At 46.3% G+C, this 26,568-nt stretch overlaps 1 protein-coding gene across 1 annotated transcript in view; it reads left to right on the top strand.

Annotated features, from left to right (window-relative positions):
• Window positions 1–26,568, top strand: part of MARCHF4 (membrane associated ring-CH-type finger 4) — a 113,573-nt gene that overhangs the window by 62,758 nt on the left and 24,247 nt on the right. Inside the window, exon 2 of the mRNA XM_005896175.2 lies at window positions 24,899–25,054. Within this exon, the coding sequence (XP_005896237.1) occupies window positions 24,899–25,054 (156 nt within the window). The remainder of the gene's footprint in view (window positions 1–24,898; window positions 25,055–26,568) is intronic.

Consider the following 26,568-nt stretch of genomic DNA (forward strand, 5'->3'; position numbering starts at 1 on the left):
CCAGGTCACCTTTGTTGTTTTTGTTGTTCAGTCACTAAGTCATGTTAAACTCTTTGCAACCCCATGTACTAGAGCATGCCAGGCCTCCCTGTCCTTCACTGTCTCCCAGAGTCTGCTCAAACTCATGTCCATTGAGTTGAAGATGCCATCCAACCATCTCGTCCTCTGTCGCTCCCTTCTCCTGCCCTCAATCTTCCCAGCATCAAGGTCTTTTCCAGTGAGTTGGCTCTTCGCATTAGGTGGCCAAAGTATTGGAGCTTCAGCTTCAGCATCAGTCCTGCCAATGTATATTCAGGACTGATTTCCTTTAGGATTGACTGGTTTGATCTCCTTGCTGTCCAAGGGACTCTCAAAAATCTTCTCCAGCACCACCATTTGAAAGTGTAAATTCTCAGGTGCTCAACCTTCTTTGTGGTCCAGCTCTCACATCCATACATGACTCCTAGAAAAACCATAGCTTTGACTAGAAGACCTTTGTTGGCAAAGTGATGTCTCTGCTTTTTAATATGCTGTTTAGGTTCGTCATAACTTTTCTTCTAATTTTGTGACTGCAGTCACTGTATGCAGTGATCTTGGAGCCCAAGAATAAAATCTGACACAGTTTCCACTTTTTTATCATCTATTTGCCATGAAGTGATGGCACTGGATGCCATGATCTTCACCATCAATGCTATTAGGCAGACAACAAAACCCCAACTAAGGTAACTTGCTTACGGTCACCCAGCCTCGGAAGAGTGGGATTCAAATCAAGACTCTTTGGGCTTCAAAGACTATGTACTCTTATCCTAGGGGTTATAGACCAACCTATTTTCTTAGGACTTCTGGAAACACTGTGTAGCATCCATGGCTCACTGACACCGTCAACTCCTTTCACCCTTCCATCATATGTGAGACAAATTATTAATATTATCTAGTTCTTATTTGTGATCTGCTATGTGCCAAGTGCTTTTCCAAATGCTTTCTGTGTATAACTCATGTAATACTCACCATGACCCAATGAGTTAGGTACTATTCACTTTGCAGCTACAAACACTGAGGAACTGGGAGGTTCAGTTCCATGTACAGAAAAAAATATCATTACAGCTAGTGCTAGAAACTGAATGTTTGTTTCCCCAAAAAGTTCATGTTGAAATCCTAGCCCCACTGTGATGGTAATAGGAGGTGAGGCCTTTGGGAATTGAATTAGGGTGGAGCCTTCATGAATGAGATTAGTAACCCACTCCAGTACTCTTGCCTGGAAAATCCCATGGGCAGAGGAGCCTGGTAGGCTGCAGTCCATGGGGTCACGAAGAGTCAGACACTTACTGAGCGACTTCACTTTCACTTTTCACTTTCATGCATTGGAGAAGAAAATGGCAACCTACTCCAGTGTCCTTGCCTGGAGAATCCCAGGGATGGAGGAGCCTGGTGGGTTGCCGTCTATGGGGTTGCACAGAGTTGGACACGACTGAAGTGACTTAGCAGCAGCAGCAGCAGCAGCATGTGATTATTTTGCAAATGTTTGTCTCCCCTCTAGACCATAAATAGCAACCAGGGTCTATTTTATTTGCTGCAGCGTTCCCTAGGATCTTGTGTGGCACTTGCATACATCAGTAAATATTTGAATGACTGGATGGATGAGTGAATCAGCAAATGAATACAGGGAAATGTGGTCTTCTTCCTACACCCTGCTCAACAAAGGGCTTCAACCTGTTTTCGGTAGAGCTATCTCAGGGGTCGCTGTGCACTGTGCGGATCTGGAAGTGTCCACTCTCCTGTCAATTCACACAGCTCCCCTTTTATTTGTTTCAAATATTGGCATACCTCCTAGGATACCTTAGAGGAAAATGTTCCAGCTACTTAAAGAATGTTTAAAAACCACTGTTTTAGACCTTACCCTTCCTGTCAGCTATCCATTACTCTCTCCCATCTTCTCTTCCCTTCTTCCTTCCTCACAGAAACTTCCACAGAACTAATGCCTGGCAAAGCTTTAAAAATAGAAGCCCCTCTCGCTCCCCCTTTCCCTCCATTTCCTTTCCTTCCCATCCCCCCATAATTTGTTGTTTAAAAAAAAAAAAGGAAACCGTCTGGATGTATTCCACTGAAAAGACACACTCTTCCTGACTAAATGAGACAGTTTGCTGATGGATCCGTCCAGCCTGATGGTCGAGCCCCCATGAGTCACTGTGAGCAGCAGCCAGCTCCTCTGCCCTGGGTGGACACACACACACGCACACACCCCAGAGCCACCTCATTCAGGTTTCCAGCTGGACCTCGCAGGCACACACTGAAGTGACACTTTGAGGATCTTCTAAGGCAGTGGTCCCCAACCTTTCTGGCACCAGGGGCCAGTTTCATGGAAGACGATTTTTCCAGGGGCCAGGGTAGGGATGGTTTGGGGATGATTCAACTGCATTACCTTTACTGTGCACTTTATTTCTGTTATTATTACACCAGCTCCACCTCAGATCATCAGGTATAAGATCCTGGAGGCTGAGGAGCCCTGCAAGGTGCTGCCAATGGAAGGGTCCCTTGGGATGGCTGTGGGACCCATCTACTCAAGAGGAGAGCAAGAGAGTCACACTGCCTGGGGTGGGGTGAGGCCTGAAGTCAGATGGCAGTTTGGAGTGCTTTGTCAGCAGGGTGGGTATATGAGAGAGAGAAAACAAGAAATAAGCCAGAGCCTAAAAGGTGTCATGGGGTATGCGTTCAGCCAGTGGACACTGCAATTATGAATGAAGAGAGAGACAGTGTGATACGGTAGGAAAAAAAAAAAATAAAAGCTTTTGACATCCAAAAGTTGCGTGTTCAATTCCCAGGTGCATCACATAATCACTGCGTGACATTGGGTGCATGCCCTCATTACTCCTTGCCTCTGTTCACTCATCTATAAATGGGGATAATAATACTCACCTCTCAGCACTCTTGTAGGCTTAAAGGAAATCACATTTATTTGATGTCCACATGCACCAGGCAGTTAATAAAGTACTCTTGCTCTGATGTGGCAGGACGTCTTCACCCTGATGGCATTTTGAAACAGTCATTGTAAGAAAAAGTAGAGTGGCTAAAAAAACTGCTTTCCATAAAATTTATAATTTATTAAAACCTGGCAGAACACTCACAGCTTGTTAACAAAATTCAGATCTGCAAACTTTGATCCAGAAAAAAATTAAATTTGGAAGGATTATAAAGGCCACAGAATAAAATTTTCAACAACAAAAGCTATAATTAGTGAATTTTAATATGGACCCAAACCAGATCCATTAATCAAATGGTTAACACATATTTTACTTATAAAAACATTAATCCCCATGAAAAATCTCAATAACATTAAATGAGAAATAGAAAAAAGTGGAAATAGTTTAACTGTTCTATATTTAAAAAGATTAATCAAAAATTAAATGGACTTCTCTTTGGAAAACACATTTTCAAAGAGTTTATCGATGCATATACATCTCTCATTAAAACTGTGCATTTATTATCATATATTAATGCATATATATGGAATTTAGAAAGATGGTACTAATGAATCTATCTGCAGGGAAGCAATGGAGGCACAGACATAGAAAACAGGCTTGTGGACACAGTGGGGGGAAGGAGAGGGCAGGATGAATTGAGAGAGTAGCTTGGAAACATGTACATTACTGTATGGAAAACTAGATAGCCAGTGGAAATTTGCTTTATGATACAGGGAGCTCATATGTGATGCTCTGTGACAACCGAGAGGGGTGGGATGGGGTGGGAGGTGGGAGGGACGTTAAAGAGGGAGGGGATGTGCATGTATCTATGGTTGATTCATATTCATATATGGCAGAAACCAGCACAATACTGTAAAGCAATTATCCTCCAATTAAAAATAAATAATTTTTGAAAACTGTGCATTCATAAATGCAGAAGCAAAATGTCCTTGGGGTGCCAATGGTAAAATCAAAACCATCTTTACAATGTCTATAACAATAATGACAATCATGAAAAGTGTTTAGGTGAAAGAACAGTGGGATGTGGTTGAGCAGATGTGTTGGGATGAAAGGAGTATTTGGATACAGGGGGTGCCAGAATAAGATGGCATTGTCCCCCTGTCTCTTCATTCCCTAGGACTTACACTGTGCCATTCCTGGAGGGATTAAGGCAAAAGGAAAAGGGTTGAGAAAAGGGATGAGTATAGGGAGATGTTTGGCAGTGCCCAGCCCTTGATTCCTTCCACATGACTGCACCATGTAGGGCAACCCCCCAGCACAAGTTGCTCAGTTTTCATATGGGTCTATGATAATTCTGGGTTGAGAGGTGATAGGCCAAAGATTCATGGAATGAAGCTCTTTCTCATAGAATTTGATTCTATATGTGGATATTTGCTGGCTTGGCTGGGGCCATAAAGAGCCTATGCATCCATTCCTTTGTGAATCTTTTAGCAGCTCCTAATTTCCAATGCTTTCCTGCTGGCTCAGCTTGCAATACAGGAGACACAGGAGATGTGGGTTCTGTCTCTGGGTTGGGAAGATCCCCTGGAGAAGGAAATGGCAACCACTCCAGTATTCATGCCCGAAGAATCCCCTTGGACAGAGGAGCCTGGCAGCCTAGACAGAGGAGCCTCACAGGCTGGACAGAGGAACCTGGCAGGCTACAATCCATGGGTTCCCAAAGAGTCAGACACAACTGAGCGACTAAGCATGCAATCTCCCGGTCTGATTATTTCAGTCTACGTTCCCCTATTCTTCTCTGCTTCTCCTCCATTTTCCTTGCCTGTGGCATTTTTGCCTGAGGGAAAGAGTCAGGGCAAGAAAGGTGATGCTCATGGTGAATAAGGATAGGGTTTTACTGCAGAAGAGGGAGGTGGGACAGGTAATGGGGAATTGTTGCAGAGGTGAAGGAAAAGGCACCATGACCACATGAACATTGTTGCTGAATGGCAGAAACCAATGCAACATTGTAAAGCAATTATCCTCCAACTTAAAATTTAAAAATTAAAAAAGGTGATGGCTCATTCTGCCATCATATGATATCATAATCAAATGCAAAGTTGATTAAAAAATGCAATGGGCAGACACCATGGGTGAGATAGTAAGCTCCCAGTCATTGAGAGGCCGGTGCATGATTACAAGGGGCACATACAGCACTCTTGCTTGCTGAGTGGAATGGTTTCCATGGAGTCTACGAATGTTTTCCACACTGTCCTACTGTCTAAGACAGACTTGGCTGATGAGAATTTAAAAATCAAAGACATAAACAACAGAATAAAAACAAAAATAAACATTCACCTTGCACAATATACATTTCAGGAATAATTCATCTCTTTCGTCAGATGAAGGTTCAGAAAGAGGAGGGGAGAGGCTCTCCCAACTCCCCACTCCCCTACAAGACTGGGCTGAGGAAAGTCTAGTACCTTCATATAACAACCTTTCGCTCTGGGTGATTATGTTCTGAAAAGACATAATTTGGGCCAAGAAAACTTGTAAAAAACCAAGATAGAGATCAGAAAGCTGATTTATATTTACAGTGGAGGACACTCCTTTTCAATGCCTAGAGTGCTTATGTCCCCACATCAATGGGGCTTGTTCTAGGATCTTATATAGCTGAGAAGCCAGACAAAAGAAAGACAAGAAGCTTGCTGAATGACATGGGCCATGAAGAATTGAATCAGATGCTCTTTAAAAACAATTTGGGTCAAAGCAATAGAAATCTATCCTTCTCCACTCTAGGGAGCAGATCAATGCAGTGCCCTGAGGATTTCCATGGCTACACGTCTCTCCCTCTGTTGCGTTACAGATGCACAACCATCAGTGGCTGTCTCTGGATTCTCTGCTTCAGGATTCTGAGATGGCCATGGAGCTTCCAGTGATCAGGGTTGCCACTCCCAGTATACCTCTCCATCTGCCCAGGGAGTGCACTCACTTCAGTTACAAAGGGCTCCTCATGTTGAGTTGTTTTGTATGTACAGAACCCTTATAGAATCTTAAAAGGTCAGACACTGTCAGTGACTGGTAGAGATTATTTAATCCAATGCCTCCCCACCCCCAATTAAACGATGAGAAACAGACTTGCCCAGCAGCAAGAGGAGGGGCCAGGACCCAAAGCCAAGCTTTCATCCCAGAGCGTCTTATTCATCTCTTTCACCAATAGGGATGCACCCAATTTGGGCATTAGTACTCTCTGGGGCACTAGCTTGCCTGCTGTCTGTAACTGTACCCACAGATAAGTAGCCTAGCCATGCTTTTCAGTACCTTGGATACCAGAGAAAGAACATGCTCAGTATCCGGAGACCCTGCCAACATATGGCAGCTGTAAGAAAAGTGAGAAAAAGTGTCCCTGGAAGGGGTGAGCTGATTCGTGCAACCAGTCACTTCTTTAAGTGGCTGTCCTGCTGATTTCCCAAACCATCAGTGATCCAAGTTGGGAGAGATCAGGTACAGGAGTCCAGACACCCAGTTGTGATCTGGGGACCAGGTTTGGAGGTGGAAGCGACTATTTCCAAGAGCCTGTTCTGCCTTCTCAAATCAATGCCATCTTCCTCCAGTTCTTTTCCCCAAAAGTCGAGGACTTTCATATGCTCTTTAAGGAGATGAAGTTCTCACTATTTCAGAGCGGATGCTGTGTGTTAGTCTTCTCTTTTATTCTATTTTCATTCTTATGAAAGTAAAATGAAGTTACTCAGTCGTGTCCGTCTGACTCTGTGCGACCCCATGGACTGTAGCCCACCAGTCTCCTACGTCCATGGGATTTTTCAGGCAAGAATACTGGAGTGGGTTGCCATTTTCTTCTCCAGAGGATCTTCCCAACCCAGGGATCGAACCCAAGTCTCCTGCACTGTAGGCAGACTCTTTACCATCTGAGCCACCAGGGAACCCTATGTTCTGAGCTTAAATCATAAAAATGCCTTATTTCCCAATGAAGAGATAGGAGGCGTGAATAGAGGGGAGGGGAGTGAGAGTAGAAATTGAATTGTGTGTTTGTCAGTTGGAAACTGGAAGCCTGTCTTCATTTCCTAATAAATTATAGATTTCCATTTTCAACAGTTTCCTTCAATGCATCTCTCCTCCATAACTGAATCTGTGATAAACTTTCAATAAAAATTTGATAACAAAAATCAAAATACACAATAAAACTGTATAGCAGTTATAAGTGATGTTTATTCCTTTACATTTTAAAGTATTAATGCAGCATAGTTTCCCAAAAATTCTGCATTTCTATCAACTTCTTGTCTCACAAAATTGTTTTCTGAAAGCTCTGATTCTGCTTGTGTATTTTTTGCTTTTCTGCTTTGCTTTTCACCAACAAGTTTATTACACCACTGGGTCAACAGAGCGCAAGTGGGTCAATGACTAGCTCCACCTCCCTTTCACTAGAAATAATCAGGAAAACACTTTTATTGAATCTCTGAGCATTTAAATCTGATTATTCTTTCCAACAGGGAAAGTAGATAAGTACTACTATTGCCCTCATTTTAGTGATGAAGAAAGTAAGGTACAGGGAGGTTAAATAACTTACCCCAAAGTCCCCTAAACCATACCCTGCATCCGTGTGCATCTGTACTAATAAACTCACACTGTTCTGTTTTTCATAGTCACATCCACTGACCTCCACATGTCATCCCATAGGTGTGTTGTAGGAATTGCCATGAAAGAAAGAGCACACGCATCGCCACCAAAGCTGTCCTCCCAAACATTCTCATGATAATTTATTTAAGTGAAAAAATACTAACGTTACTCTGAAAGGGTGGTATAGGAATGCTGTGCCATTGCCGCAAACCACACGGATGACAAATGGACACACTCAGACTGGGGGTGGATAAACTTTTATTTGGGCTTCCTTAGTGGCTCAGATGGTAAAGAATCTGCCTGGAATGCAGGAGAACCAAATTCTATCCTTGGGTGGGGAAGAGCCCCTGGAGAAGGAAATGGCAACCCACTCCAGTATCTTGCCTGGAAAATTCCGTGGACAGAGGAGCCTGGTGGGTTACAGTCCATGGGGTCTCAAAGAGTCAGACAAAACTGAGAAACTAACACTTCCACTTCTAAGCTTATATTTGGAGTGCTCTCTGAGGTGGGCAGTACTGGTTTTCTTGGTGATACGCTAACAGTAAGTACGAAGTGCTTCTCTCATGAAAGTCAGGGGAAGTACAGAGATGAGGAGGTCTGTGGGCTTGGTGCTCCTGTGCTGACCACTCCAAGTACACTGTGTGAGAGTCCTTGATCCTGGCTGGAGTCCAGCCCTGGTGCTGGGACAGTGGTGTCACAGCCGGGATGGCCTCTGAGGGTGAGGTCTTTGCTGCCAATGCACCTCCTCAGGGCCTTTCCCTTGAAGCCTCTCTCACCTGCTTTGGGGGAGAGGATCAACTCTTTCATGCACCTCCTGCCACGATGCTTTCACAGCCAATTAAAATTCTATTCCATCCCCAGCAAGGGAGCTGGCAGCCTTGGGTCTCCCCAGCAGGATGGACTGGCTGCAATTAATGTCTCTTCTGGAGCCCGATTAGCTAAGGGGAGGCCAGGATACTTATCCTACCCCCAAGGCCACCTTTAAATTAGGAAATGGAGGTTCCCCGTCCCATTGCCTCTATTCAGTCATCAGTTAATACAAACATGTTAACCCATTCTATTTCCCTCTTGGTAGTGGAGCTGGATCAGAGAGCCAGACATCATCTCTCAGCGGCACAGTCCCAGGAAGAAGAAGGGGGAGACTCCTTGAGTCCCTTTGTATCCCAATTCCCAACCACTGGAATTAATTGAGAGCCTCCTCTCCTGGGCACAGGTTAGGAGTTAGCAAAGTTCAACAAGAGCCACAGGTAGAATGTTTAGTGTCATCATGCTGAAGCTTTGAATGTGGAAGGTAATGCATATAAATAATATATTTAAGAAAAAAGAGAAAGTCCAAATGGTGGAAAGGAGAAGGACATTAATACATAGTGGAAGTTAAGTATGTGCCAGACATTTTACATATAGCGTGGAATCCTTCAAAAACTCCATTTTTACAGGTGATGGTCCTTAGGGCTCAGAGAGGTTAAGAAAATTGTCCAAGGTCACAGAGCTAATGCGATAAATTGATTGTACTAATGGCCCTAGATCTTTATGCTTGCCTGTAGTCATTTTCTTTTGGTAGTGCCTGCTCACATTGACTCTGAAATAGGCACACGACTTGCTTTGACCAGTGGAACATTAGTAAATTTGATGTAAGCAGAGGTTTTAAAAGTGCTTGTGCATCAGGGCTTGCTTGTCCTCTCTTGTGGTGGGTACTATGCCCCCATCATGTGAGCAAGCCTGAGCAATCCTATTGGATGATAAGAAACATACAAGCAGAGGTGGACCATCCATCCTAGATCAGTCAGACTCCAGCCAACTCCAAGGTGCATGAGGGAGCCCAGCCAGGACCAGCCAAACCAAATCAGCAGAACGATTCAGCCAACTTATAGACTTGTGAAAAGTAATAAAAGGCTATATTTTAAGTCATTAATTTAATATATATGCAGGAGCATAGTTAGCAGCCTAATTAACTGATATAGTTAATAAATGGCACAGTCAGAAAGTTGTTTGATCTTAAAGCACGTGCAAGAAAAGATAGGAAAAGGCTGAAATCGTAGCAGGGAAAATGCAGGTTGGATTACGATACATCTTTAGTGACAGAGTTGCCCAGTCACACAAGGGTGTTACTGGGACCAGTGCGGCATTCTTACATTTAGGAACCTCAAAGAGAAGTGGTGGGCAATGATCCAGGTGCAAAGTGTAAGTGTGGAGTCCTACAGCCCCGGGTACCTTAACCTTATAGTCTGCCATCTCAGAGACTGGGCTATGCTGAGACTCTTGACCAGAAGACTCTGAGTCATCCATATCATCCACCAGTTTGCTGAAGAAGGAACACCCCACAATGCCCAGGCTAAGATTCTGCAGCCTTCAGCTAGCTACATGCCCCTGGTTCTCTTTCACAGCTGAGGCACTCTCCTAAGACTGCCTTGGTGGTGGCAATGCTGTAAATTCCTGACTCAGCCCCCATTCTGAAGCCACCTCCTGTGCTTTCTCTCCAGCAGAAAGAAAGGTGGAGAGGAACAGACCATCTGCATTTCTGAGCTTTCCTTCTCAGGGTCATAGTCATGGCACTACTGATAATCGTTCATGAGAATGTAGAGAAAGGACAAGACCTTAAACATGGGCCAATAGCAGCAGGTACTGATGGAAACGGGCACCGTTTTGCTGAAGGCCAGTTTGGCCTCCAGGATGTATTAACAGCCTTAATAATGTCCACACCCTTTGAATGAGTGGTTCCATTCCAGACCTGTCTTCTAAGGAAATAATTATGGATATGAGCCATGAAATCAAGGATCACTGTGAGGAAATTTTCATGACATGGTGTAAATGAGAAAATACAAGTTAAAAACTGGCTCTAAATTATGTTCCTGATTTGGGGAAAATTACGTGTGCAAGTGTAGGAGGGGTATAGTTATGAAGAAATGTTTGAGTTATTATAAATCTCTACATATTTTTAAGATAGAGTCTTTGCTCCCCCAGTCTCCGGACAGGTAGATCCTTGGCTGTCTTGGATGTAGCAAGGAAACGTAACTTAAAAATCTAACCGATGGTGAAGGTCTGAAATGATGCATGATATGAGAATAGGAGTCAAGAATAGATTTTTTAAAAATATGTATTTGTTTGTTCATTTATTTATTGGCTTTGAGGCATGTGGGATATTAGTTCCCTGCTGCTGCTGCTGCTGCTTAAGTCACTTTAGTCGTGTCCGACTCTGTGCGACCCCATAGACGGCAGCCCACCAAACTCCACCATTCCTGGGATTCTCCAGGCAAGAACACTGGAGTGGGTTGCCATTTCCTTCTCCAATGCATGAAAGTGAAAAGGGAAAGTGAAGCTGCTCAGTAGTGTCCGACCTGACCAGGGGTCAAACCCGTGCTCTCTACAATAGAAGCATGGAGTCTTAACCACTGGACAACGAGGGAAGTCCCAATGTGTGTGTGTGTGTGCCCAATTGTGTTTGACTCTTTGCAACTCTGTGAATTGTAGTCTGCCAAGCTCTTTTGTCCATGGGATTTCCTAGGCAAGAATATTGGAGTGGGTTGTCATTTCATATACCAGAGGGTCTTCCTAACCCAGGGATTGAACCCACATCTCTTGCATCTCCTACATTGGCAGAAATAGATCTTTTTTCAGTGTGCATGGACCACTGCTGGAGGGAAGACGAATAAAGCTTTAAACAATCACGAAGTCTAAAGGGAGTGAGAACAGGGACTGAGTTGCCAAATCCCAGAAAACAATTGTTTGGAAACGTCTTGATTTCTTGCTTAACCACCTTGTCACCTGAAAGAGGTTACAGGCAAACAAAAGGAAGTAGTATTTTACAAAATTAATAATTAATTAAGTGAAATACAGGCTTAAACACTACAGCGAAGGCTGAGAATCTGGGTAGGGTTGAGGAAGCGAGTCCTAGTGTGGGTGTCCCTGGGGAGGTGTCAAAGAGCCAGGGCTTGACTGAGGCCACTGGATGGCCCCTAAAAGGGGACTGTGGGCTACAGTCACCATCTTCTGGAGGGAAGCACTGCTGGCCCATAAATATCCCCCAATCTTTAAGTGTAGAGGCTTAGGCTCTTCCGTGCATTGGTCTTCATTGTACACATCTGAAAGGGAAAACTGGAAACACAGGTAAGCCCGGGAGACTCTGGGGTCCCCCTTCCCAGCGTTGTCTCTAACAGGAGCACTGCATCTGTCAGGGACCCCTTGACAGACGTTCTGAGCAGAGGCTAGAGGATGAAGAGGTGGTCTTTGAAGACCAGTGCCTGCTTCCCAGCTCCAGAAGCAAAGAACACAGAATTCTTTCAAACAAAAAGTCAAATTGCCAAGATGACAGAAGCTACAACCACTTGGAGCCGCTTAGCAGAAGCTTGGAGTCAACAGACCGGCGTCTATTCGCACACCATAGTAATTCCAGCTCTCCTTAGCAGGCTTATTCCTGACGGGGATCTGCAGCCAACACTTCAGGAATAGCACGCTTCCTTGAGAGGTGTGAAAAGAACCGGGCTGAACTTTCAGCAGACTCTGGAGTGGGTATCACCCGGTGAGAGGCATTAATATCACAGAAATGTAGGGCAGACTCTTGGAAGCTCTGAACCCAGAGAGGAAGGGGCCCATCCTTTTATTTTCTTTCTCCTTTTGCAGTGTTGTCCCGCCGCACCACCCTAGGAAAAGCCACTGCCCTCTCTGATGCTTCAGGTTTTTCAGTCTAAATGGAGTGGAATCTGAACATAGTTCATCATGAAGGAGAGATACAAGTCCTACACAGAGAAAGAATCGAACAGCGTGTTGATATTTACTGCAGCCTCTTTAAAAAGCAAGCAAAGGAAATCATAGGGCAAAAAATGTCCTTTCCCCCTTAAACTTCCCTTTCCCTGCTAAGCTCTCTATTACACATGGCCACTCTGCTCTCTTTTCTCTGCACTTTCAAGGGCATCGCAAAGCTCCCAGTTGGCTCCATGAACACAGAAATGCACGGCCTTACCTAAGACAGGAGTGGTAGCTGCAAACACTCATGGCTTAAGACCTTTTCTTGACCCCATATCAGGAGGTAGACACACGTGCGCATGAGGGAAGAAGACTCGGGGAGGGACAGAAACACTGAGACATGCGGGCGGATGGCGAGCTGGGACGTCTGTTCTGTCCTTCCCTCTCTGTAATAACAGGGCAGTGAGCAGCCCCGGGGACCCTGGCCTTCATCACACTCTTATTACCTATACTCATTATCCAGGCTCCCAGGCAGTTTTAAGTGCTCACAGGCTTCAGACTGATGAGTTTCATTTACAAGGTGGTAAAGTGCAGCAAATACAGAGACCCCTCATCCACAGGGCAAGAGGGCAGAATTTTCTGCCTCACTCCTTTGGTTAGGGTGTGAAGAGACTTAGGAAGGATCGATGGGCACACGATCGACAGCATAGAATGATCTATGAAGAGCTCTCGCTATGGGTCAGGCAGGGTTCCACGCACGCCTCACCGTGCACTATCTCATTTAATCCTCATGACACTCTGGGGAGCTGGAAGTATCTTTGGTCTCCCTTTACTTCTGAGCAGACTCGCCAGGGTCTCATGGGTGATCAGTGGCAGACCAGTCAGCCTGGTCCACTGGCCCGAGCAGCCAGGCTCTACTACCTCATGCATGCCAAGTGCTTAGAACAGACCTGGCCCCTGGCGCATATTCGTGTTAGTAAGAGGGGCAGACACAGCAGCTGAAATAAAGCAGGACAATGTAGATGAAGGACTGTGGCTCAGAGCAGGTGGGTATCTTGCACAACGTCCATCACCTAGCAAGTGGCAGAGCCAGGATTTGAACCTAGCAGTCACAGCTTGCATACAGGGGTTGGCACATAGTAAGTGCTCAGTAAGTTTTAGCAATCGGTATTTATTTTCCTCCTTTATTTTCATCTAAAAGCCTCAGAGTGATGTAGGAGACAGAAGGTTTGCTAAAATCTAGTCCAGAGCTTCACAAATGAGTCTTAGCCAACCTTGCTTCAAGAGAGGGGGATGGGTCTGCATGAAATCAGAATCTCTGCAGTCAAAGCTTGGGAATCTGAACACATAAGCTTTCCAGGTGATTCTTCTGTGTATGAAATTCGGAGAACCAAGGGATCAAGGCTTAGCTGAAACCCATGTCAGAGGGTGGCAGAGTTGGGAAGAGTGCCCAGGAAAGACCCTACATTTTTGCTTTGTTAGAGTCGGCCATACGCAAGATTCTAAGTGTCTGGGGCCATGATTCAGAGCATCTGTGAAGTACGACACATCATCACAGCTTGTTTACACTTGTAACCTCTGCTGTATCCCCTAAACACATCAAATCATGTATCAATTACTGCGGCTTCCCTGGTGGCTCAGACAATAAAGAATCTGCTTGCAATGCGGGAGATGAGGGTTCGAACCCTGGACTGGGAAGAGCCCCTGGAGAAGGAAATGGCAACTCACTCCATTACTCTTGCCTGGAGAATCCCATGGACAGAGGAGCCTGACGGGCTACAGTTCATGGGGTTGCAAAGAGTTGGACATGACTGAGCAATGAACACTTTTATTTTCATTCACTGTGACTGGAAAAGAATTTCTGTAGAATTTCACCACAACACCTTCAACTCCACAAGCATTTTGCACCCCTGAGGCTGGGCATCCTTCTGCCTGTGCACAGGGACTGTGGAGGGCTGACCCCAGGAGGTCACTGAGTAATTGCCCTTCAACTTGCCATTGACTTGTGCCCTTGGCTTGGCCTGACTTGTGGGAAAGAAAGAGAACACGGTGACCTGGAATCTCTGAAATTTCAGCCTACTGGCCTGGAACCTTGGAAACGGGCCCAGCCCTCTGCTATATGCAAACAACCCAATTATGGCCAGTGAGGTTTATCAAAGTTATGCTTTTCTATTAAGTCAGGCAAAGGACTGAAGGCGAATCAACCTTTAACTTTAGCTCCTTGTTAACAATAGTGATGGTAAGTGTACAGAAAGACACACAGACAGTATATGGCACCTGTAGGTTATTAGAAATACAGATACGATTAGAAATATCCACATAAAGTATGACCTTCTTTCTTTCTGCCAGCCCTTGTGGGGCTTGGTTTGTTTATTATGCAGATCATGTTTGACTTTATGGAATCAGATGTTATTTAAATTCAATTATTGTGAGGTTAAGTTCTTCTTTCTGGTATCAGTTGAGTAAATTCAAAGGCAGTTAGAGGGACTAGGTACATTTGTCTTATTCCAGTTAAATTATAGGGAGAAAAGCAGTGCAGGAATAAAAAAATTATCATGAATAGAAAAACATGGTTTGGGGGGTTTGGTTGGGGCTTGTGTGTGTGTTTCCTATGTCTCTTCTTGTAACCCTTTTTTTGAACTGATGAGCAGGAAGGCTGAAAACTCTTCCATGAAGAGGAAAGCAGATTATATGTTTGTATGTGAGTGTGAGTGTGTGTGTAGTGTTGTGTTTGTGAAAGTAAGTTGCTGGTATGAGGGAACTGGAAATATTTATGTGGTTAATTGAATTTAGTGTAGATAACTAAAGCTCATTAAGGTCTTAAGTCTTCTTTTTCTACTTAGTAATAGAGTTTTCTTTTTTAAATCAAATTATCTTACAATGATTCCCTGTTTACCAGTGTTCACACTCTGTTAGTCTCCTAAAGCAGTGGCCCCCAACCTTTTAGGCTCCAAGGACCAGTTTTGTGGGAGACAGTTTTTCCATGGACAGGGCGGGGGGTAGGGTGCAGTGGCGGGTGGTGGTTTCGAGATGATTCAAGTGTATCACATTTATTGTGCACTTTATTTCTATTATTACATCAGTTCTGCCTCAGACCATCAGGCATTAGATAGAGGAGGTTGGAGGGCTCGGCTTTGGTGTCATTGAGGGAGGAAGTGAGAAGCTTGGGCCTGGTCTGGCTGGAAAGGGAGCAGGTAAAGTGCTACGGATGAAAAGCGCTATGGATGAGCAGCCAGAAAGGGCTCCAGCCAGAAAACAAATTTCTGCCTGTATGCTGCCCAACACAACACACAGAAAATTCAGAATGGCTTGTCTATGTATAATCCTGGATTCCAGGATCTTTAAAGGTCATCTTGCCGATCAGCCTGCTTCCCAGAGATAAGCAGGGAGCTTGCTTTCTCAAACATGTAGGTTTTCCTTCTATTCACTTTCCCCACTTGGGTTCCCCCTTTGTGTAGTTGGTTGATATTATGAACCAGTTTGCTTGTACCCATAAGTTGGGAGGATGTGTCCTTGATAAGCCTTCCTCTTAGCTTGCTGTTCAGTTGCTAAGTCGTGTCCAGCTCTTTGTGACTCCATGGAGTGCAGCACACCAGGTTTCACCGTCCTTCACTACGTCCTGGAGTTTGCTCAGATTCATGTCCACTGAGTCGGTAATCCTGTTAGCTTGTTCCCCCCAGATATGTGCGATCTAGTTAGTGATACAAAACAGTTCTGTGCTTCCCTGTCAATAGTCCTTCATCACAGATGCCGTCTCGGATGGACATGGAGGAGTCTCCTTTCTTTGGCATCCCTCCTAATTCTCCTCTACAGCCTCAGTGAACTTTTCCTATTCCTGTGCCCATTCCTCATCCCCTGCACCACACACACAGGTTTCACTCCACTCAGGAGGGGGAGTTCTGATTTTAAGGCTTTTGGTCCTCTGAGTCTTCACAGTGGAGCATCTACAAGGCAAGTGAATGTTTTCCTGTGAATACAGACTACATCTCAGAGAAACTTCTAACGCATTTCTATGCTTATAAAAAGTGCTGTCTCTTAATTTTGACTCAACAAATGTCTACTCCTTGCCAAGGGTGGGAGTGTGAGGAGGAAGTGGGGGGGGGGTGAGTTAATTCCATTATGTCCCCCACTCACCACTACCACCACCACCACATCAATTAATACTCAGTGAACACTGCCTGGAATGGGGTTCAGAGGAGAGGGGCAAAGGGGAGAAGAGTTTTACCTTTGCATTTATACATTAATAGGGATCCAGCAAGGCCATCTCTTTTGTCAGGGCTGGAAAGGTAAGGATATGATGAACAAGACTGCTGGGGTGGGAGGAGAGACGGGAGGCAGGTGACATGAGCTGGCAGAGAAGTGGTGGGTATGGGCAGCCTGATGGACAGAGCTTTACCCTGCCTTTCTCTTGAGCAAGTAACAACCTCTCTGAGTGGGTATCATCATATAGTAAAGCAGGAGAAATGATATTAGCTTCATTAAGTTATTGAGGTAGTAGATGATATAATGTCTATCTTGTTAGAACTCTGAGATGTTTACAACACTAGAATTATTAATAAGAAGGGAATATTATTCAAAGAAGGAAGGAAGGCAGAGAGGGAGGAAATTGATCAGTGTTTGACATAGGTGTGAAGGTGGCCTTTGAGACAAGATCAGCCATAATACCTATTATAACCATTTCCATGTTAGTCTAGCATTTACTGAGACCTGCTTGTGTGCCAGGCAGGGTGATAAATATATGTTCTTATGACCCTCTTCTCCCAATTTCATGGATGCTCAGTGCCGCCAGTAATTCTATTTTATTTTACTAGTCTAATTACTCCCAAGCTCTCCCAGGTGACTTTGTAAACCAATTTTCAGACCTCCATATCTTCTCCCCCACTTCCAGTCTCAGTCCATAGCTTTGCTTTATCTAGAAAAAGAAGAAACTGAGAGAAAACTTGCCCAATATTCTCATCCGACTGGATCCATCAGCAGCTTTTGCCAGGGCTCCCTCTTTCTTGAGAGACTTTGTCTTCTTCTTTGGCTTCTGGAACATCACATTCTCCTCTCGGCCCACTGACCTTCCCTCTCAGGCTTTTCTACTGATCCTTTCCTATCTTCTAAGCTCCAACATCTTGACATCCTGTACAAAGCAGTTCTGGTAGCCCTCCCTCTTCCTACCTGCCCTCACTCCTGGGTTTGTGGCTTTAAAAACCATCTGTAGGCCAGTGACTCTCAAGTATATATACTGAGGCTAGAGCTTTTCCCTAAACTCTAGACTAATGTATATCACATTCCCACTTGGATATTTAACAGGCATCTCAAAATTGACACATTCCCAAATGAGCTCCCCATCTACCCTCCAAAACCTGCCCCTCCCTCAGTCTTTCCCATCTCAACTAGAATGCAACTCTCCAGCCCCTCACTGCTCAGATCTTCATCATCCTTGACTTCTCTCATCCATCACACCTAATCCATTAGCAAATCTTAACATCTGTATCTTCAAAAATATATCCAGAAGCCACTTCTTAGAACTTCCACTGCTACCCTACTGGTTCAAAGCACCATCATTGCTCACCTGGATTACTGCAATAGCCTCTTGGCTCCTTACTTGGTCCTTACTTCCTTCCAATCTATTTTCAATACAGAAGGCAGAAGGAACCTGTTGAATATGGTCAGATCATGTCACTCTCTTCTGCTCAAAACATGCTTGTGATTTCCCATCCCATTCACAATAAATGACAAGTCCTTAAAACAGCCCACCAGCCTTGTCTGGCTTGTCCCCCATTCTTGATCCCCATTATACCTCTGACTTCATCCACTCTCAGTCTTTCTGTTCATTCTAGCCCAAACACACTGGCTCTTTGGTGTCCCTAGGACATGGCAAACAGGCTTCTGCCTCAGAGCCTTTGTACTCGATGTTCTCTGCCCAAATGCTCAGGTCTCATACACCTACATGGCTTGCTCCCTCATTATCCTCAGGTCTTCTGTCAAATGTCCCCGCTTGTAGAATTTCAACCTGTCCCCTCCCTGGTATCTCATTTTCCTTTCCCTTGCTTATTTTTCTCCATAATAGCTCATAACAGCATGCCATGTACTTATAGTTTACTTGTTTATCTTATTTATTTTTAAAAAGATGTTTTGATGTGGCACATTTTTAAAGTTTTTATTGAATTTGTTACAATACTGCTTCTGTTTTATGTTTCCGTTTTTTGGCTGTAAAACATATAGGGTCTTCACTCCCCAATCAGGGATCGAACTCACACCCTCTATCTTGGAAGGCAAAGTCTTAACCACTGGACTGCCAGGGAAGTCCCTTGTTTATCTTTTTAAAATGTCTTTCTTTCTCGACCAGAGAACTTTGGTTAGTAACATTCACTGCTGTATCCTTGTCACCTCATATAGAACTTGGAACATACTACATGTATATTTGATGAAGGCCCAGAGAGGTTAAGCAACTTGCCCGGGGTCACACAGATCATAAAAGCCTGGGTATACTCAAGTCTGTCTGGGATTAGAGTCCAAGCTCTTAACCACCATGTTAGTGTCAATAAAGGGAAATGTCCCTGAACTGCACCCCAAGGCTGTTGAGTCTATTGCTTCCCTTGCTCTAGTCTCCCAGAACTGCAAACTATTGCACAGCACTGGGGCTGTTTTTTTTTTTTTTTTTCTTTCTTTCTTCTAAGTGGCAAGGATGCCTGGTGCCCATGTGGGTGGCAGGGGAAGTCTTTGGCTTACCTGCCAACTGCCATGGCAACCAGGTAACCTAAGGACTCCAGAAGCAAGTCCTTTCAGATTGAGAGGGGAGAAAAACTGAAGCAAGGCAGAATAAACAGGAAGAAATCTGTGAATGGAGAAACGACTGAAGTCTTGTTCCTGCAGCTTGCTGTGTCATTTGGCAGCGAGGCGAATCCATCCTGTTTTCTTCCCCACCCGCCAGCTCAGCCACAGCCACAGCTATGGATCACCTTGTCCTGCCTCCAGCATAACCCCACTTAACCCATTCAAGAAGCCTTCCGTTCAGCCTCCCCAGGAAAGGAGGACTCCAAACACTCTCAGTGACCCCTGGTAACACAGAGGGCAGTCCTGGGCCAGAAGCTGGGAGACCTGTGTCCTAACCCCTAATCTACTTCACTGGGGTGGACTCTTAGGCATTTCTTTCATCAGAATCTCCCTCTAGGCTCTGCTGACCCTGTACTTAAGGCATGGTTTGCTTATTTGATTGTGGGAGCATAGAATAGAGTTGTAGTAGAAAACCTATGGAATTAAAGTCATTATGGAAAGGCAAGTTGAAATTGTAATATTTTCATAAGAGGACTTACTCGGGCCAGGCTCTGCGTCCAGCACCTGGCTTGCATGATCTCAGTCCATTCTTACAGCCAGGCTTTGAGGAGGTAAGAGTTGCCTGCAATGGAAAAATGAAGAAAGAGAACCTCAGAGAGGTTAAGAGACTTGGTCCAGTTTGCATAGCCAGTAAGTGTTGAAGAGGGTTGGGTTGGGGAGGTTGGGATTGGTGTATATATATACTGTATATAAGATAGATGGCTGGTGAGACCCTACTATATAGCTCAGGGGCGTGGGGAAAAAGAAGGTACACTCTGCTTGTAGGACATATATGAAGTTAAAAATGCATTCTCACATACTTGGGTGCAGACAAATGCTGTTTGACAACTCCACTTACACAAGGCACTTGGGGCTTCCCAGGTGGCACTAGTGGTAAAGAACCTGCCTGCCAATGCAGGAGACGTAAGAGATGCAGTTTTGATCCCTGGGTCAGGAAGATCCCCTAGAGGAGGGCATGGCAACCCACTCCAGTATTCTTGCCTGGAGAATCCCATAGACTGAGGAGCCTGGCGGGCTACGGTCTGTAGGGTCCCAGAGTCAGACACGACCGAAGCGACTTAGCATGCACACGCATGAGGTATGTAGAGCAGTCAAATTCATGCAGTCAGAAAGTACTTTGGTAGATCCCAGGGGCTGGAGGCTGGGGGTATGGGGAGTTAGTGTTTAATGGGGACAGAGTTTCAGTTAGGAAGGTGATGATGTTGAGACTTGCATAGCAATGTGAACATGCTGAGTTCCACTGAACTGTACAGTCAAACATGGTGACAATGTATGTTTTACATTATGTGACTTTTACCACAATAAAAAGAATTTAAAAAGGAAAAACGGATGCATTTAAATCTAAGGGGTTGCTTTTCAAATACTGTGTTCTTCACCCCTCCCTTACACTGTGTCCCATGGGGGCCAGGGGATTAGAGAAGATCTGATTTTTCTTGACTTAGTCATTCCCAGGGTGGTCTCTGGGCCCCAAAGCTCTGAGGAGATCATCCAGGAAGTGTCTGGTGCCCTTTCCATTTAATGAGCCCCTTTGATCTGTGGAGTTTGCTGAACACTGCAGACAAGATGGTGATAATCCTCCAGCCCAAAGGCCGGAGGACCCTCAGGAGCTGGGCTGGAGGGGTTCATCCTCTGCCTTACTCTGGTGCCCATCCAGCCTATGAATGCACCTTTACTGTGTAACTCCGAGCTGCCTGGTCCTGTGGGGTATGCAGGATCACCCTGAAGCCTAGAGAAAACAACTGAAGAGTGATTAAGGGCTGAACTGTGGGTGATGATGCAGAGACAGAAAATCGGTCCAGAGCGGGCCCCTTCCAGACTTGGTGAAAGGGCCGGTGCTGGAGCAGGGAGGGACAGACAAGAAGAGACCCATGGGCACAGATGTGCAAGGGACAGCAGGAACCAGAGTACAGAGGGGGATGAGCAGAGTGTGGTAAGAAGCTGAGTCTGATGTCAGAAAGACCTGGCTTTACATTCTGGCCACGACACTGGCTGAGTGACCTTGGGTTGGTCATTTAACCTTTCTCTTTAATAGGAGTCACTGTTATATTGAGAGATGTTTATCACCTCCATTTCCATGTTCCACCATTTTAGCTTGTAATAAAGTTGACTGTAAAGAACATTCTCCTTCTGTCTAACCTGAATCCATCTGGCTTTGGCTCATTCACATCTTTCTTGTTCCAGGAGAAGCACAGGTTGACCAGCCAAAGATAGTCCAGGGTCCAGATTAAGGCCTCTTAGAAGCCCTAAACACAAAAAGATTATGGCCCTCCTCCCCAATGTAAAAATATGCCAAATCATAAAGCAAAAAATTTATGTGAATGCCAAGGTTAAAATAGCTTTTTTGCAGATTTTTTTTTTTTTCCCTAAAATCCTGGATCACTTCCTTCATCAAAGTTAAACTTTTCTAACAGCTTCGATATCCTTGCTTTCTAGTGTTTGTAGCACCCAAAGCAAGCCTCTATTCTACCTTTGGGTTGTCCAATCCAGGGAAAGTGTGGGGGACTGGGAGCTCCAGAGGAAATGGCACATCTTTGGCCTCATGGTCTGTGGCCAGGACTAGGACCAGGCCAGGTCATGCTCCTTCCTTCTCCAGATAACTAGGGGCCCCAGGGATGGTCCCCCATCCAGAGCCACGGTGGTGAGCCCAGGTCTTGTTAGTTATGCCTGGCCAGCGGCTCTCCCTCTCCTGTCTCACGGCTGCCGCGTTAGAAAGCAAAGAGAACAGCCTTCGCTGTTGCTTGGCACCGTTGCCGGGGACCGGAAGTACTGTCTCTTACCTGATTGGCAATCTGACATGGCTGCCTAACAACCCGATTAATCAAACCCAGCTCATCCTGTTAGAATTAATGAGCCTAGGAGATGCTGCCATGAATAATGAGGGCTTTTGCCCCTCCTTCACCACCTCTCCTCCCCCTCCCATTCCTATTTTTCTTCTCAGAGCCACACCGCAACTACTCATTATCGAGGACCTGGAGGCCTCCATGGGTGTGGTGAGCACCTGGCATTGTGGGCATCTCCTGCCTGTCCTACTGTACCTGGAGCCAGAGGCTGGCCATGTCCTAGAGGAGCGAAACCTCTCATTTATCAAACAGCTCTGTGCACACTGCACTGTTAAAGCAGGATGGAGTATGGGACTTCCCCGGCAGTCCAGTGGTCAAGACTCCATGCTTCCACTGCAGGGGTCATGGGTTCCATCTGATCCCTGATCAGGGAACTAAGATCCCACACGCCAAGTGGTATGGCTACCAAAAAAAAGTTAGATGGAGTATCTGTTTCACGTACTGCACTAGGTGCTAAGGATGCAAAGATGGACATAAGATGCATATTGCTGCTGTGAGAGGTCATGGTATAGTGACCCAGAGACACATGGGGAAGTGCTTTCAAAGTGGGTATGGGAGGGTTCCTGGCCTGCAGCCACCGTGAGGGGGTCTGTCAACACAAAAGGAGCAGAGTGGGGGATCAGAGAGGATTTTATGAGGTGGTGGCACCCTGAGTATTTCCGTCACCAGGTTCCTTCATCATACATACACGTGTGGAGTGCTGGGCACTGAGTGAAGTGCTGCGGTCCCAAGGTCAACAAGATGGACATGGCTCCTGTTCTTATGGAATAGGCAGTCTCATCTTCATTCCTCTGGGCCAGGCAGGAAACCTGAGCAGACAATTGAATTATGTTTTCACTTGCTCAAACACAAAGGCTGTTGAAGGCTTGCTGGGTGTAGTCTAGGCACTGGGAGAATGAATGCAAAGATGAACAACCTCCCATCCCTGCCTCCTAGGGCTCCTCTGATGGGGCAGTGGATAGGCATATGCCAAGGGCCTCAGAAGGTTACACTGGTGCTCAGAGATCAAGGCATTGCACTCAATCTAGAGAAATCAGGGATGACTCCCTGTAGAAGGTGGCTTTGGAACCATCATGAAGACAGAAAAGCAATTGAACATGTACACCAGGTGCAGAAAGACACTCTAGATCTCATCCAGGCTGAGGGGTAGTCTTTGAGTGATAGGAGTTGAAGTGAAAGGGAAAGATGATTCCATGCATCTTGGGAGAAAAGGACTGTTTCTACAGTCTACAGCAAAGAGCATGATTAAATACACAAATAAAGATCTGTGTCTAATAGGTCAGGAGCTCCTGTGCCTGCTTATTCTAAGTTGGGAACAAGATGTGGTTTCTCGAATAGTGAAATCCCCAAATTCCCAGGTGGATCAGTGGATAAAGAATCCGCCTGCAACACAAGACACGCAAATTCGATCCCTGGGTCGGGAAGATCCTCTGGAGAAGAAAATGGCAACCCACTCCAGTATTTTTGCCTGGGAAATCCCGTGGACAGAGGAGCCTGGCAGGCTACAGTCCATAGAATCACAAAAGAATTGGATACCACTTGGTGACTAAACCACCATCACCAAATTAAAAGGGACATGGCTTCAGTGGCCATATTGCAAACACACCAGCCTGGGGCTTAGGGAAAGGGGCTGTGCCTGGCAGCTTCTGGGTCCTTTGACAGGAGTGAGGCAGAAGGCATCTCTTCAAAATAAATGAATTGGGGGAGGAAGGGCGTGGGAAGTAAGGAAGGGGGCCTTGGGATGGGTCAGAAGGGAGCAGAGGTTGGGGAGTTGGGTGGGACCCACTCCTAAAGTCCCTGAGAAGGTAAATGAAGGCGCTGATGGACAGGAGTCAGGAGGTAGAAATGACAGGCTCTAGGTGAGGAAGGAAAGAGGGGAAAGTGAAGGGGAGGAGAGAAGGGAGTGAGGGAGGCCCTTTGGGGCCGGCAGCATCAGGACCAGCAGGGAGTGGGCACAAGCTTCAGTTGTGGAGGCTCCAGAGACTGAGTCCAGCCTTGCAGTCCACAAGGAGCTTCAACTCTGGCACTGTCTTTGCCTCCCTGCTTCTAGTGAAGCCTGCCCCAAACTGGGCTTCCCAACAACTCCCAGCCAGTCCCAAGGGACATGCCGAGAGGGCCCCAGGCCTTCAGAGGGGGCATCTGCTCAGCCTCCTAGGTCCCCAGGAGCCAAGCCTGCCACATTTTTGTCGCTCTGGGATCAGGGGCAAGAGGCTTCACAGAGGGGATCTGGGTCTCTATGGGCTGTGCTGTAGAAGAATGCAAAGGCTCAGGACCAGAACTCCAAAGCTAGGCCAAATGACCTTCATGACATGTGTTCAAAGCTTGGGTTTGCTGTTGACATTTGACTACGGGGAAATTTTGCATAAACACTTGCCTCCTTGGAACACAGATTCCCACATCTGCAGCTGATGATGGCTGTCTCTTCAACCCGCCAATCCAATCCATTCCGCCAGCTGGCTTCAGTCACAGTGTGGCCTGTCTGCCCCTGAGAGCATTTGTGTTTGAGACCCCTGGCTGTACCTTCAAAGATAAGTCTACCTAGGCTGACACCCGTGTTAGATGGCAGAGAACTTCCATGGAGATCCTCTAACTCATTTTCATAGAAACCCTAGGACTTGGGCAGTACCGAGTAGGAGCCAGGAGCTCAGAACTGTTAGTTGAATTCACTAAAGTTGGGAACCTGGAACCCAGACCTCCTCCAAACCAAGTCTGTGGTCTGGCCTGGCCAGAGACATGGAGGGTGGGGGGCAAACCAACTCTGAAGGCAAACTCCCCACCCCTTCCCCCATTGCGGAGGTCTGGCTTCCTGGTGGCTGAGACGGTAAAGCGTCTGCCTGTAATGCGTGAGACCTGGGTTCGATCCCTGCATTGGGAAGATCCTCTGGAGAAGGAAATGGCAACCCACTCTAGTACTCTTGCCTGGAAAATTCCATGGATGGAGGAACCTGGTAGGCTACAGTCCATGGGGTCTCAAAGAGTAGGACACGACTGCGCAACCTCACTGGTTCACTGGCTCACCACCCTCCGCCTCTCTCCCTGCAGGGGGAGCTGCTGAGCCCGTGCCGCTGCGATGGCTCGGTCAAGTGCACGCACCAGCCTTGCCTCATCAAGTGGATCAGCGAGCGGGGCTGCTGGAGCTGTGAACTGTGCTACTACAAGTACCATGTAATCGCCATCAGCACAAAGAACCCTCTGCAGGTACGGCCGGGGGCTGCCAGCTCGGGCGCTACAGCGAGGGCCGGGCTTTCCCAAACCCCCTGATCTCCGGCGGGACGTGAAGTCACCTTAGAGCTCCGGGGCTTTGGAGGAAGGGAAAGATGGCCAGGTGGGCGAGACCGAGGATAGAGAGTGGGCAGGAGGGCAGGAAAGAATTTTTGTGTTTTCTCTTAAGCCTCAGCCAGAAGAGGAGAAAGGGGTGGGATCAAGAGACAGAAATAGATAGAGAAGGAAACATGGAGAATCAGATGGAAAAGAGAGAATAAGTGAGTTCATGGATAAATGAATGGATAAAAGAAATCAGAAATAAGAAAAAGGAACAAGAAGCAAAGAGGAGAGGGAGGGAGGAAACAATAAGAAAGAGAGAACAGAGAGTGCAAAAAAGGCAAAGAGGCAGGGTGGGACGGTGAGGAGAAAGACTGCGATGAGGTTGGCAGAAAAGAAATGAGAGCAGAGACTGGATGGTATGTCCCAAACTTGATGGTGCCTGGAATCCCAGCAAAACGCAGGGTGGGGCCTGATATTCTCCATTCCAACAAGCTACCCAGTGATGCAGCTGCTCCTGGCCCACAGACCACACTTCTTATGACAAGGGAAAAAACGGAGACGAGACAGGAGAGGGAATCAGAGGAAGAGAAAAGACGGGGCAGGAAGGAAAAGGGAGAGAATATAAAGAGTCCATGAAGGTCAAGGGCAGGAAGACCAGGGTTCAGGTAGGGTCTGTGGAACAGATTCACATGGGGTGGGGCTGTCAGATCAGAGGCCCCCACGCCCCCCATGGTCCTCCCGACCTCTCCCACCCTGCCCTGAGACATCTGTCATCCCCAGAAGAGCTGACAACCCCTGTACCACCTCATAAATCCTCCACATCACACAGCTTCCCCCTGTGAGGCACACACACACAGAGAGGGCGCTTTGCTTCTGAAAATACCTTCACATAGACACGGTCAGCCGGTGAAGCTGCCACGTCATCAATTAGCCAGCATGCTGGCGAGGGTGCGGGAACTCCAGCAGCTTGGCACAGTTGTCTCTCTGCTGTCTGAGGGGGTGAGAGAGAGTCAGTGCTGCCCCAGCAGAGCGAGTGGCTTGGGGATGATGGTGGGCTGGGATCTCTGCATGGAAGGGCAGCTGCAAACACCCGGAGCTGCAATGTCCTTGCAGTGGGGGCCAGCCCAGGGTAGGGGGGCCATTATTGCTAGAAGGGAGCCTTAGAACCCCTAGGCACTTCAGTCATCCTGATGGTGCACCAAAGAGTCAGAACAAGAGGTGCCTCCCCATGCTCTGGTTCCATCCTCAGCTATTCATTTCAAAATCTTGAAGTGTCTTAAAATAGCAATGTCTGATTCCAGGCCCTGGGGTGCATTAACTCTTCTCTTCTTTCTCAGCCGATTCAAGCCTTGGAAAAGGGTCAGAATCCAAACCCACCAGGCGAGTGCCCCCTTGGCTTTGTCCTTGGCTCATAAATAGGCATTAGCCCTTGACACAAAAAGGGAAAA

Source organism: Bos mutus, chromosome 2, assembly GCF_027580195.1.
Source record: "Bos mutus isolate GX-2022 chromosome 2, NWIPB_WYAK_1.1, whole genome shotgun sequence".
NCBI lineage: Eukaryota > Metazoa > Chordata > Mammalia > Artiodactyla > Bovidae > Bos > Bos mutus.